Here is a 13,487-nt window from a genome sequence, read left to right on the forward strand (position 1 = left end):
GATATTGTGTGCAACTAAACTGTATGTGTATTTGAATCAGATGTACACATTATTTTCCCATATATTTGTTTTAGTAGAGAACCAAAGGGATATTACCGAATGCTATCATATATAGAGGGCCAAAATTCCCTTTGCACATCATTGAGGATGTAGTGATTATGGCTGTATCATCAGGAGTATTCACCCGCATAGATTTCCTGTTACACGTAACTGACATTTCTATTCTGGCGAGAAACACTCCAGTGTTGGTGGTTGAGTTTCATCGGTATGACATTGGAAACCCAACTTCAATAGGTTGAAGGCTTTTGAACATATGCAGTGATATGACGTTATAATATTCTCTGCTACCAGGGTTCTTGCTGATGACCTCAAGATAATGGACTCACATATAGACCCTTGTGAAAATCCGAAAACACCATTAATAACCTGAGACTTGAATATGTCACTGTTAGTACATCAGACCATAAACCTTCTTTTATCATTATCCATCTTCTGCTACTTTTAGGAGGACTTCTGAACCTTTATTTAGGTATTTTCTTTCTATTTCGGTGAGTTGCCAATGCACACATTACTGTTGATATAAGGTACCAGTTTTTCTTGAGCTGGGATGGCATTCGTTGTATCTTCTACTATTATCCATCTTCTATGTTTAAGTACACTTCTGAACCTATGTTTGGATATTCTTCTTTCTTCTTCAGTGACTTGACAATCAACACATATAACTGTTGATGTAAGGTACCTGTTCTTCTAGGTCTGGAATGGCATTCGTTGTATCTTCAGAATAGAATAAAAGACATAGGGCATCTCTACAATCACAAGTCTTAACATAAGAACAAGTAAAACCAAGGATAATGGGATTTAACAATCATTTTAATATATTGCTAGATTAATTTACTTTCCAAAGGAAGCTTAAATCCTGTGTAACATCTTTTGAAGAGGCAATATAGAGTTCACCACATCAAGCATATCTACATGAATGTTTCACAAACAAGTGTATATTCACATAAACAGAATCAGCAAAATAAACTTCACATACTGAAACATCTATCAAACATAAATACACTTAATACAAAGTTGTGAATTCATCAAGGAATTTCTGATATCCCACCATGGTCTCGGATTTAATCAAATATCTGTGACAGGTGCCCACGTTATATGACTTCAATTCAAACATTTTGTTATCTGTCTTCTGCTATGTTCAGATACACTTCTAAGGTATAATAATAATAATAATACATACATACATATAACTGACGTGAGGGACCAGTTTTTCTAGGGCCGGAATTGCATTCGATGTATCTTCCAGGAGTTCGTATCTTTTTGGTATTGACGACATTGCCACAACTTGCTCCGTTTTGTCTTGTGGGAGTCACGGTACAACCCGCGTAGTGCAAGGACTTTCTACGATGTAATATATTTTAACTAATCCTGCACTACTTACTTCCTGCACTTATTGCTTACGACTCGAAACGTGGCTCTGCAATTGTCGTGTGTATTTTCTCACAGCCTCTGAGTGTACTGACAACATTGCTACAATTTGCCCCGTCTTGTCTTGTGGGAGTCCCCAGCACTACTTACTTCCTGCACTTATTGCTTACGACTCGAAGCGTGGCTGTGCAATTGTCGTGTGTATTTTCTCACAGCCTCTGAGTAAGCACGTGATGCTGACCACCCCCGTGCTGACCGTAGACTGTGACGTCTTGTTTGTGTTTCTTGCAGCAGGATGTAGTGCTTCACACACCGTCGGCCGTGTCAACACTCCTTCCTTCTGCAACTCCCACTTGTCCATTCTGGTAGACGATTCTGCAGTCCACACCTATGTTTACGATGGTCTGTCTTTGCAACTTATGGATTGTTATCGCAAATGCCAAATTAAGTGGGAACTGTATTCTCTCATTGAGAATTTGTTTTACAGGGTCATAAACTGTAAATGATACATTTTCCAGCTCTGTGACTATTTCACCAACCTGACAGTTCGTCCATCTACATCAGAAGCAACAAGTGTCCCCATGAAACCATTCACCAGCTATAAAAGACATAGGGCATCCCTACAATTACAAGTCTTAACATAGAACAAGTAAAACCAATACCAAATTGTCCTTATATCTATATAACATTAAGAAAATAATAACAAAACCTGCAGAACATTTCCCACAAGCCATCGGTATCAGTCACACTAGCTCCTGACAGCAGTTGCCTGATGGGCGGGCTGTCGGAAATCTCCGTGTTCCTCTTGATGGTAACAGACATACTTCTTCTCATGTTATGGTACATTTCTAAACCTATGTTTGGATATTCTTCTTCTTCAGTGACTTGACAATGCATGCATGTAACTGTAAGGTACCTGTTTTTCTTGAGCTGGGATGGCATTCGATGTATCTTCCAAAAGGTTCCATCTTCTGCTACTTTTAGGAGCACTTCTGAACCTTTGTGTAGGTATTTTTTTCTTCTTCAGTGACTAACAATCCACACATATAACTGTTGATGTAAGGTACCTGTTTTTCTTGAGCTGGGATGGCATTCGATGTATCTTCTAAAAGGTTCCACCTTGCAACTTTTAGGAGCACTTCTGAACCTTTGTGTAGGTATTCTTCTTTCTTCTTCAGTGACTAACAATCCACACATTACTGTTGATGTAAGGTACCTGTTTTTCTAGAGCTGGGATGGCATTCGCTGTATCTTTTGAGAAGGTCCTCATCTGTCACGTTTGTCTGGGCAGTTGTGTCTTGAGAGCTTCTCAAGTTTACAGAGAAATATGTCCTGAGATGACCTTCATGTCTTCAGATCTCTACTCGACTATACCCGTGAAGATCCGGGGTAGAATAGGCCTTCAGCAACCCATGTGCTTGCCATAAAAGGCGACTATGCTTGTCGTAAAAGGCGACTAACGGGATCGGGTGGTCAGTTTCGCTGACTTGGTTGACACATGTCATCGGTTCCCAATTGCGCAGATCGATGCTCATGCTGTTGATCACTGGATTGTCTGGTCCAGACTCAATTATTTACAGACCTCCGCCATATAGCTGGGATATTGCTGAGTGCGGCGTAAAACTAAACTCACTCACTCACTCTACTCGACTATGTCATTGTCAGTCCACCACTACATCAACCTTTATTGTATCATTATCCATCTTCCGTTATGTTGAAGTACACTTCCCAACCTATGTTTGGATATTCTTCCTTCTTCTTCAGTGACTTGACAATCAACACATAACTGTTGATGTAAGGTACCTGTTTTTCTAGGTCTTGAATGGCAATTTTTGTAGCTACAGAATAGAATAAAAGACATAGGGCATCCCTACAATAAGTAAAAACCAATACCAAATTGTCCTTATATCTATATAACATTAAGAAAATAATAACAAAACCTGCAGAACATTTCCCACAAGCCATCGGTATCAGTCACACTAGCTCCTGACAGCAGTTGCCTGATGGGCGGGCTGTCGGAAATCTGTGTTTCTCTTCATAATAACAGACATACTTCTTCTCATGTTATGGTACATTTCTAAACCTATGTTTGGATGTTATTCTTCAGTGACTTGACAATGCATGCATGTAACTGTAAGGTACCTGTTTTTCTTGAGCTGGGATGGCATTCGTTGTATCTTCTAAAAGGTTCCACCTTGCAACTTTTAGGAGCACTTCTGAACCTTTGTGTAGGTATTCTTCTTTCTTCTTCAGTGACTAACAATCCACACATTACTGTTGATGTAAGGTACCGTTTTTTCTAGAGCTGGGATGGCATTCGCTGTATCTTTTGAGAAGGTCCTCATCTGTCACGTTTGTCTGGGCAGTTGTGCCTTGAGAGCTTCTCAAGTTTACAGAGAAATATTGATGTCCTGAGATGACCTGTTATCCTACGTGTCTTCAGATCTCTACTCAACTATACCCGTGAAGATCCGGGGTAGAATAGGTCTTCAGCAACCCATGTGCTTGCCATAAAAGGCGACTATGCTTGTCGTAAAAGGCGACTAACGGGATCGGGTGGTCAGTTTCGCTGACTTGGTTGACACATGCCATCGGTTCCCAATTGCGCAGATCGATGCTCATGCTGTTGATCACTGGATTGTCTGGTCCAGACTCAATTATTTACAGACCGCCGCCATATAGCTGGGATATTGCTGAGTGCGGCGTAAAACTAAACTAACTCACTCACTCACTCTACTCGACTAGAGGTACCTGTTTTTCTAGGTCTTGAATGGCAATTTTTGTAGCTACAGAATAGAATAAAAGACATAGGGCATCCCTACAATAAGTAAAAACCAATACCAAATTGTCCTTATATCTATATAACATTAAGAAAATAATAACAAAACCTGCAGAACATTTCCCAAAAGCCATCGGTATCAGTCACACTAGCTTCTGACAGCAGTTGCCTGATGGGCGGGCTGTTGGAAATCTCCGTGTTCCTCTTGATGGTAACAGACGTACAGAGCTTGAGGTCTACAGACTACCACAGACTCGGTACAAGCTGTTCTTTCCATGTACTTGATACTTAAATAACTTTGCCAGTCAGTTTTTCAATGGTGTGTAGTTCAAATGCCACATCAAGCCATTCCCCATAATCATAGGGAGGCAGAGAGAGAGAGCATGAATTTTGTCTTTCAACAAATCACAGCCTGATTTGAGGTTGCAGCTCCCCTCGCATTACTTTCTTCTTAATCAGGAACTGAAGTTATTGCCACTGCTCCCGCTGCCCTTCTGTGAGGTGCTCCTCTTTCCTCCATCTTGGTCCTCAGCTTATCCCAGCTGTATCCTCGTGTTCCTGTACCACGACCTGAGGTCCCCCGCTTGCACTCATAGCCTTTCTGCCCGCTCATCCCACACAGCCTGCTTCTGTTTCATCTGCTGGAAGTCCCCCTTTCCTCGTGTCATGGATGGCTGGTTGTCTTTGAGGAAGTTGATAACCTCTTCTAGCTGCTCAGGGGACAGGTTGACAGTTCTCTTGTCCAACTTTCGTTGCCTGGACGATGACAAATCTTCAGTATCAAGCAAGGTATCTTCAGCATGTACTGGAGGGGTGACGGTCCACGTGGGCTTGCAGGAGGCTCATCAGTGTCGGCTGGGCACCCTCTTCTACTACGGCTGTAGCAATCTACACGCAACCGCACCAGGACCACACTGTGACCGAAATAATGATAGAGCAATCAGTCGCAAAAGTTGTGCGAGTGTATGGAACCGTTTAATATACTCGCAGAACCCTCTGCGACAGATGGCGAACGAGTGCAAGTGAGGGAGATCGTTTTTGCGAGTATGGCGAGCTTCCTAAGACGATCTCAGTGTGAGTGTGAGCGAGTGAATGCGACTGAGAGGCGTACATCTGTTGCAGTGGGGTCGCAAACTTGGTGTTATGGTGGTATTAATACAGTCTTCCTTGTCAACACTGATATCTGGTCCACAAGGTTGAAGGTTGTTGACAGCCTTGTGGGTTTTGCTGTCACCATCTGAAAATATACGTGTATAACAGTGATGAACCCATTCATGGTATACATCGCTAGAAAGCTGATTCTGTCTGCCATATTTCTGGACAAAACATTCTAAAAATAGAAAGAAAAACCTTGTAGCAGTTTCCAACGATGATTACAATCATGTTTCAATAATATCACACATGATTTCAGTCACATGATTTTAATGAGCCATCTTTGAATAAAGTTACTTACATTCTTGGCCATGGAGGAATTGGCCTTGACTCTTGACTTGAGTGACCTGTTGGTCCTGTGCTTGTACTTGAAGCAATTTACTTTCTCGGCAATCCAGTACCACCACTGCACAGTAATATGACTCCTGTGGGTCGTAGACCTGTAGAGGATTTAGTGTACCCCCGGGGACTGCGCGTGCCTCACGCCCGGCTACCTCTGTTCGTCCCTTGACCACAGTGTGGTTAATCGCATGCCATGTGGCTCTTGGGTGATCGTTGATATATCGATGACAACAATTGCGCTTACTTTCGAGGAGGGCCACCACGGCCTCTGATTTAATCAAATATCTGATATCTAATGTCATGTCATCTAGATCTAATATGACGACAGAGTTAGTGCCTGGTTTCAATCAATGGACCTGATTTAAAAAAACGGTCAAACTTAAAATGATAGTTTGAGATAAAAGAAAACAGGTGCCTACATTATATGACTACAATTCAAACTGTATTTGTTTCATATATTTTCTTTTTTACGTAATCAGAAATTTATTATAAAAAGATTTCTTAAATAATATGTATGGTCGCCTATTTCCCGATATCAGTGGCTTTCCGCTCGGTAACACAACGGAAAATACCTCCGATTTCGAAGCTTCGTATGAATAACATGGGCATGTCTGTCAGCAGAGCCTTTTAAACCCATCTGACTTATGGGAAAAACCCTGTAACTGTGAGTAGAACGTAACTCAGTCTAATATCCTGTTACTTGGGGCCTATTCTAAAAATAGAATGACAGGTGTTGGTGACATCATAAAACAAAATGTCAGACTGTCAATTGCCCCCTCTACAACGAAATATCATTATTTATTGATAAGACTTAGGTCAAAATGGTTTGCTGTTTGTATTTTTGGAATCTTTCATATTGATGTACAGTGAGGGTGAACATTTCTTGTGTTCCTGTGCCAAGTGAGCCATATGAGTATTTTTCTTGTCACTGGTTGACATTAATAAAAACCGACACTCACATTGATCTAAAGGATGAGCCTGGAGGAGACTTAACTCACATTGATCTAAAGGATGAGCCTGGAGGAGACTTAACTCACATTGATCTAAAGGATGAGCCTCGAGGAGACTTTACTCACATTGATCTAAAGGATGAGCCTCGAGGAGACTTAACAAAACACAGAGAGAGACCTCTCGCCAAACACATCTGGTCTGTATTCTGGATTTTGATAACATGTTTCAGTATGACACACTCTGACACTTTACTGGTGTGTTTTGTACCTCCTTTGGGCATATCAATCATGCCAATATCAATATCAAAAGAATTGTCTAAGGCCAAATTGTGACTTTTTTACACATTTTCTACATGACTTAGAATCACATCTGCATTCAGATTTATCCAGTTTTAGCTGTTTGTGAAGAGAAGGAGGTGATGGAGGATGCTGGTCACGTTATGCCCGAGGAGGTAGAAGGTTCTTCATCAGGTGGATGTTGAAGACATTGCTTCTGATGTTTAGACAAATCAGGCATGTGTCTGAAGGTGGCTCCACAGTATCGACAGGGCAATCCCTTATCCTTCCCACTCCCCGTCTTCAAACACGAGTCTGGCCAGTTCATCACAGTCTTCGTCCATGGATTCTTCTTCTGATTTTTATATCTCTCTGCAAAGCAGCTCTATGACCTTTAGGTTCACGGCCTCATCATCTTCAAGATCTGTCTGCTTTGCCCTGAACAACAGTTCTTCACTGCTGGGAAAGGAGCCGAGGTTGTTCAAAAGATTAACTTGAAAGGCGTCCATCTATAAATAATCGAAAGATAATTATATTGATATACATTTACTTATATGCATATACATTTCCCTATATTGATGTACATTTACGTGTTCTAACTTAAGAAATATAACCCATTGAGTGGGAATATACAAATATGTAACGCTACAGCCTGAGCAAGGTGTGAAAATGCCGGCTTCCCGTCTAATGTTACAATAAACCCAGGTTCTACAAAGGGTGTAATGACACTGTCCGAACCACTAGCGTTAAGCTATTTTCAAACGCCAACTACAGTGAAAAAAAAAAACCACACGAGAAGAATAGTGTTCAATGGGTACTCAAAACCACAAGCATATGTATAAGAAAATCACTTCAGTGTAAAAGTAAAAAAACATTAAAAAACCCTGAAAGGTTTCACCACACGCTCTGAAATACACTGCATACTATGCACAAACTTAAAGTACCATGTCATAAAATATGAAACGAAATAAGGGTTTTAGCTACTTGTGCCCAAGTAGGAAGTATGGCCATAAGAGCCAAAACATTCCCTTGTTCTAGAGTGTTCGTCCTGTAGTGGGCGGTGACTGGGACAAGTCTCACGAACACACTTCCTTACGGTGTACATCAGTTGGTTGGATCTGGCTCGGTCTACCATGAATGTAGGATAACAGTTTGTGATCAACCGTTGAGATTTCATCGATGATGAGAATGTGAATACTCTGCAGCTTTGATTGAAGGCTGCTGCTTTTGTCCTCGCGAATCGGTTCGTGTGGCAGTTTTGCATCAATTCCAATTGAAAGTGCGCTGTATCGTGGGTGCATGAACGTTCAGTGCCGTTGTGCCAGTTGGTGTTGCCATCAGTACAGATGTGTCATCTGGCTTATTTTGATCAGGCTTGTACTGATTGACCCATACATCATTTGATTGCGTCTTGCGACATTGTTAGTCTTTTTGCATGGCTGTCAGACATGTACACGTCTGTAATGGACGTGCCATGTGGAGACTGGACATCCTTCCTTTGAAGGCTTTGAACGTGCAGCCGCTCCTAAGATGGCGAGGACTAACGCGGAAAGCATATCTTTCACCAGCTCGCTGACATCTGAAAATATTAAAATGATAACGATCAAATCTTTATAAAGTATTAGGACGTGGGCTACATGAGCAATGTTTTGTCAACTCATCAGAAATCTTGAATGAGCGATAAAGAGCTTTACATGACTTTAAAAAAAAATGTATAGATGAACGCTAGAGTTATATATTTTATTCCAGTAATTATCTATAATTTAAGTGTTCTTCAACACCAAAGGCATTGCCATCATGAAGATGCACAGTGTATGTCCGTCGTTCCGTGCTGCCGATGGCGGATGAGATGTCGCTGCAGCAGGTGGCTGTTGAAGGGAAGACATCGTTACTGAATCAACTTCTGTAACCGGTGGTACATCTGGTAGCTCTGCTGTCAGTTCCAGCTCTTCCAATTTTTTAAGAAATTCATCCTTTTTCCCCCCTCCAGGAACTGACGAAAGACATCCCCTCTCATGGAGATGTGTTTCTTTTCGTTACATGCATTCCAGTTGGTTAAATGAATGTACACATTTCCATGAAACAGGTTCATGCAAAGAAAGTGCCTGTCTGCAAACTGAACTGTCAGACATATTTTCTTCACAACTTCCTTTCTCAGGAGGAAAGGAATTCGGCGAGGTTTAAGAATCGGTGTGACCTTCGAACAATATTTATAACCAGTAAATAAAGGTATCACATGATTTTGCCACCTATTGTTAGATTATGATGAAGCATAATTCTTCAATTTTCTCACGAAATGTTCGCAGTATTCAACACTACTACTAAGCCGATGCTCTATCTAACAACCAGGCATATTGAATGGCCTCATCTCTAAGTGCATTGACAAACTGTGGTTTCAAATCAAATGCTACAATAGGCATGTGACTGGCGAAAAGACTCTTTAATACCACCTGAAGTTATTAGGGGTGAACTAATCTTCGTAGCACAGCTAGATAGCTATTTCTATCATTTTGCCTCAGGAAACGATGTGTTTCATATTGAGTCCCTGGTAATTTTCCCTTTAATAAACTATTTATGATACCATTGTCGGCAAGAATCTGTTCTCTTTTCTTTTTCTAAGATGCCGTGTCAAATGTCCTCAATGTGTTGAAACATTGACATGAATCTTGAAAACTTAATGTTTCAACACGTACCCAGCCTTTTGAAACAATCCTAGAAAACAAACTATTACTCCCATCATGGCTGGGATCTCAATTTTACTTCTGGACTTACGTTGAAGCTAAATGTCCATGACTTAATGACCTGGGTCTATTATAAAAACTTACACCTGAAATAAAATAGAAAATGAATTAAATGATAAAATATGAAACGAAATAAGAGTTTTAGCTACTTGTGCCCAAGTAGTAAGAATGGCCATAAGAGCCAAAACATTCCCTTGTTCTAGAGTGTGTTCATCCTGTAAGGGGTGGTGACTGAGACAGGTGAAATACATCAGTTGGTTGGATCTGGCTCGGTCTACCATGAATGTAGGATAACAGTTTGTGATCAACCATTGAGATTTCATCGATGATGAGAATGTGAATACTCTGCAGCTTTGATTGAAGGCTGCTGCTTTTGTCCTCGCGAATCGGTTCGTGTGGCAGTTTTGCATCAATTCCAATTGAAAGTGCGCTGTATCGTGGGTGCATGAACGTTCAGTGCCGTTGTGCCAGTTGGTGTTGCCATCAGTACAGATGTGTCATCTGGCATATTTTGATCAGGCTTGTACTGATTGACCCATACTTCATTGGGATTGCGGTTCTCGACATTGTTAGTCTCTCTGCCCCGGAGTATCACATTCTGGCGGATTCTTTGCCAAATGTCTGTTGTAGTGAACAGTCCAACAGCTGATACGGATGTTTGCTAATCATCTTCTAATCACTTTCCAAATTATATGAATGTAATAAATCGAAAAAAATCATCCAAAAATTGCATATAATGTGTAATAATACTAGTAAAGAACAAAAAAAAAAAAATTGAAATAAATAGAATAGAATGTATTGAGAGAAAAAACTCATCAAAAGAAATAAAATATGTTAAATCAATATTTTAAAATGTGATTCAGTTGTGTAAATCAATACATTGACTTCAAATTTTCCTTAAATATTTATAAAATGTATATAATGTTTTCAACTCTAAATATACTGGTTGTAGAGCATGTCCCATGCTACTGATAAATGGCTTAAGCTCCAACATACAAATATATCAAATACATAACAGTTGTAAAGATTTGTATACACATCAATAAGACATGAATACAATATCAATGAGAAATATCAAATAAGTAGCTATATATCTGAGGACCAGAAAACGCAAAATTCAAATACAGGTAAATGTCTCAGATAGGATCTGTCTTAGGTTGTACCTATCTGAGAAATGTAACAGACATCTTAGAGCAAATAACATTTTTAACAATTGCTGATTGACTATAATAGATGCAGATGTTGTTAGTAGAGATATCACAAATCAAATGCAAGGATGGAAAAGTTTGAGATCATGAACAGTTTTTTTGTTTTTTTTCTCACCAGTCTCAAGACGTTACAACACCAAAGCTAAAAATCAATGTCCCATCAATTTAAACAAAACTCCTTAATCTAAAATCCCCTTAATCTGAATCGAAACTCAGATCAATTACACGTTCTGGGGTCTCAATGGGGGAAATCCCTGAGCGAATGGATTGGTCTGAGTAAGGCCAATCGTGAACCATATACGAGGGAAGGTGTTGATGGAAAGCTGCTTCCACCACCTATTCGAATGAGGCTGCTCATCCCTACATATGCGGTAATGGAAAGATTGACTTATCGAAGCAGGTGGAAGTTCTAAATTATAATCTTCTATTGACGTCTCGAAATATTGATCACTCAATGGATCAGACACAATGAAATCCGGGACAATAAATTTAAATGTCGTTCCTATCATGGCAAAGCAAAGCCATCATAGAACATGCTACGGGCTACCTCACAAGTAGTACCTGGTAGTAGTTCCAGTCATCTTTTGTTTCTCAAAATATATCAACTTTATGCCATCCGAAATTTTCCCACATTTTGTTAAAAGGAAAGTCCCCAGCGAGAGGGGAATGCCTTTGACCCAGTTGATGGCTTCATTGCCAAAAATACAGAAATTATTAATTTCATTCGTGGTATACCCTGCTCCTCTCAAATAGGTGTAGAAGAAGGGCATATGTATATGTAAGTCTTTGTTTATATGGTGAAGTATAACTAATTCTCGCACAATGCGCCACGTTTACTGGCGTTGGTGCCCTTCCCAATCCCAATTTGACAATATTGAGAGAATACAAAAACATGCCATATCTGATCATGACAGTGGGCCGACTTGGTTGGTTCATATATCTAGGGTCTGTTATATCCGTAGTAATAGGTAACCTGTTATCAAAAATGGGTATCTGGATATTATGTGCCAAGATTGCCAAAATTTCTTCATGGAAGTACGGATGTATGAGTTCCGGTACATCAATTCTGATTATATGTGGAATATCAATTCCCAAATAAATATCCATTAAATTGCAAAAATATAACGCAAATTGAGACCAATATTCCAGCTGGTTCCTTTTGATCCGGACTGATCTCTTCTTAAAAGCAAGGGCCTAAAACTCTGATAATGCTATCACTATCCATGATGTTCTGTGAGAATTGATGAAAATACTTAATACAATATCAAGACTTTAAGCAAATCACAACAAAGTCTAACTAATGGAGGTGTACCCCTTGGTCAACGGCCGGTGGCTAGCCAAAGTATACGACAGAATAGTGCGTCTAATAAGCTTTATAAAAAGATCGAGCGCAGAAAGCAGCAAATTTTCTTGTATTTGGCAGTAAGTAAAGATTAGCACTATTCAAGCATCAATATACCGGGGTACCAGCTAGCCACACAAAACCCCATGCGAGCTGACATGGCTTTATTAAAGAGCAGTCTGATTGCATCGAAGCAGCTCTATATACAGTTGCAATCAGACTAAGAAGATTTGTGCATAACTTGCCAGTGTGTATTCCATACTTGGAATATTACAATATCAATATAACAGTTAACATATAATTAATCGTGTCATAGTCAAAGGTAATCACACATATTCTCTGATTGTAAATTAGGTGAATCATATGCGTCCACATACAATGTGTTAAGTATTAAAACACTTGAAAACTCATCTGCATCTACTATTTATGACCAATCAGTTATTAATACAATCAAATACATGATTAAGACATGTGTATCTGATACAATCAACATATCACAAGTAAATATCAATCACACAGATATCAGAAGAAAATTGTCATAGCAAATATCCCTGACATACAATCTTATACATATGCAGTAGTATAAGTCCATAAATCATGCAACAAGATGTCAATTGAATATAAACCTGAATCAATTCTTACACACGAAGACACTAAGTATGTCTGAGTTGGTTAATGATTTTAGAACTGAGTCATTTCAATGTTCTCCTGTCTCGGAGGAACCTGTGGGTAGATTAATCTAACAGCCTCCCTAACAGCAGTGGTTTGTGTTGCTGCTGTACAAGGTGGTGGAGCAGAAGGTCTAGCTGAGTCATTAACCAGTATTGGGTGTTGTACATTCCCACGTATCGGTGATGTGCTTGCCACATACTCCTCATCCATAACCCTGGTTAATCTACATGCTTTCACCCAAGATAAGGATACCTTCCTTGGCAATTCAACACTCTCGTTGGTGATAGTATTAATCAGGCTCGGTTTAATCGGTCCCCATGACAGAATCATGTCAAATCTTACTAATTGTCTCGTTATCGAAATTGACTTAGGAACCATTTTTGTCCCCAATACATAGGGCTTACCCTCTGTTACCTCAGGGTGTCGGGGTGTTCTACCCTTCCTCCCTAGGCAATCTGTCTATCTACTCTTGTTCCGGGGATGATGTAGCTAAGATGGATAATCAAATACAAGTCCAGTATGGTGTTCAAGTCCTGTTTATTTTTGAATGAATTCTTGACAAAGGTCCTCAGAAATTACCTAGTTCTCCTAAATTAC

The 13,487-nt window shown here is 39.9% G+C and overlaps 1 protein-coding gene across 5 annotated transcripts in view; it reads right to left on the reverse strand.

The window, feature by feature from the left end:
* The window catches only part of LOC124259067 (mRNA export factor GLE1-like), a 447,176-nt gene extending 444,326 nt beyond the window's left edge, over positions 1-2,850 (reverse strand). For 2 of the 5 annotated variants that reach the window (XM_046693153.1, XM_046693151.1), the window contains exon 1: positions 1,265-2,840. In XM_046693153.1, coding sequence (XP_046549109.1) covers positions 1,265-1,336 — 72 coding nt within the window. In that variant the 5' untranslated portion in view covers positions 1,337-2,840. Of the gene's footprint in view, positions 1-1,264 lie in introns of all 5 variants that reach the window. The other 3 variants (XM_046693155.1, XM_046693157.1, XM_046693154.1) reach the window with 2 other exon arrangements.
* Between the last annotated feature and the right edge of the window lie 10,637 nt (positions 2,851-13,487).

The sequence above is a fragment of the Haliotis rubra genome, unplaced genomic scaffold (genome assembly GCF_003918875.1).
Source record: "Haliotis rubra isolate DU_JTF1 unplaced genomic scaffold, ASM391887v1 Scf709, whole genome shotgun sequence".
NCBI classification, from domain to species: Eukaryota; Metazoa; Mollusca; class Gastropoda; order Lepetellida; family Haliotidae; genus Haliotis; species Haliotis rubra.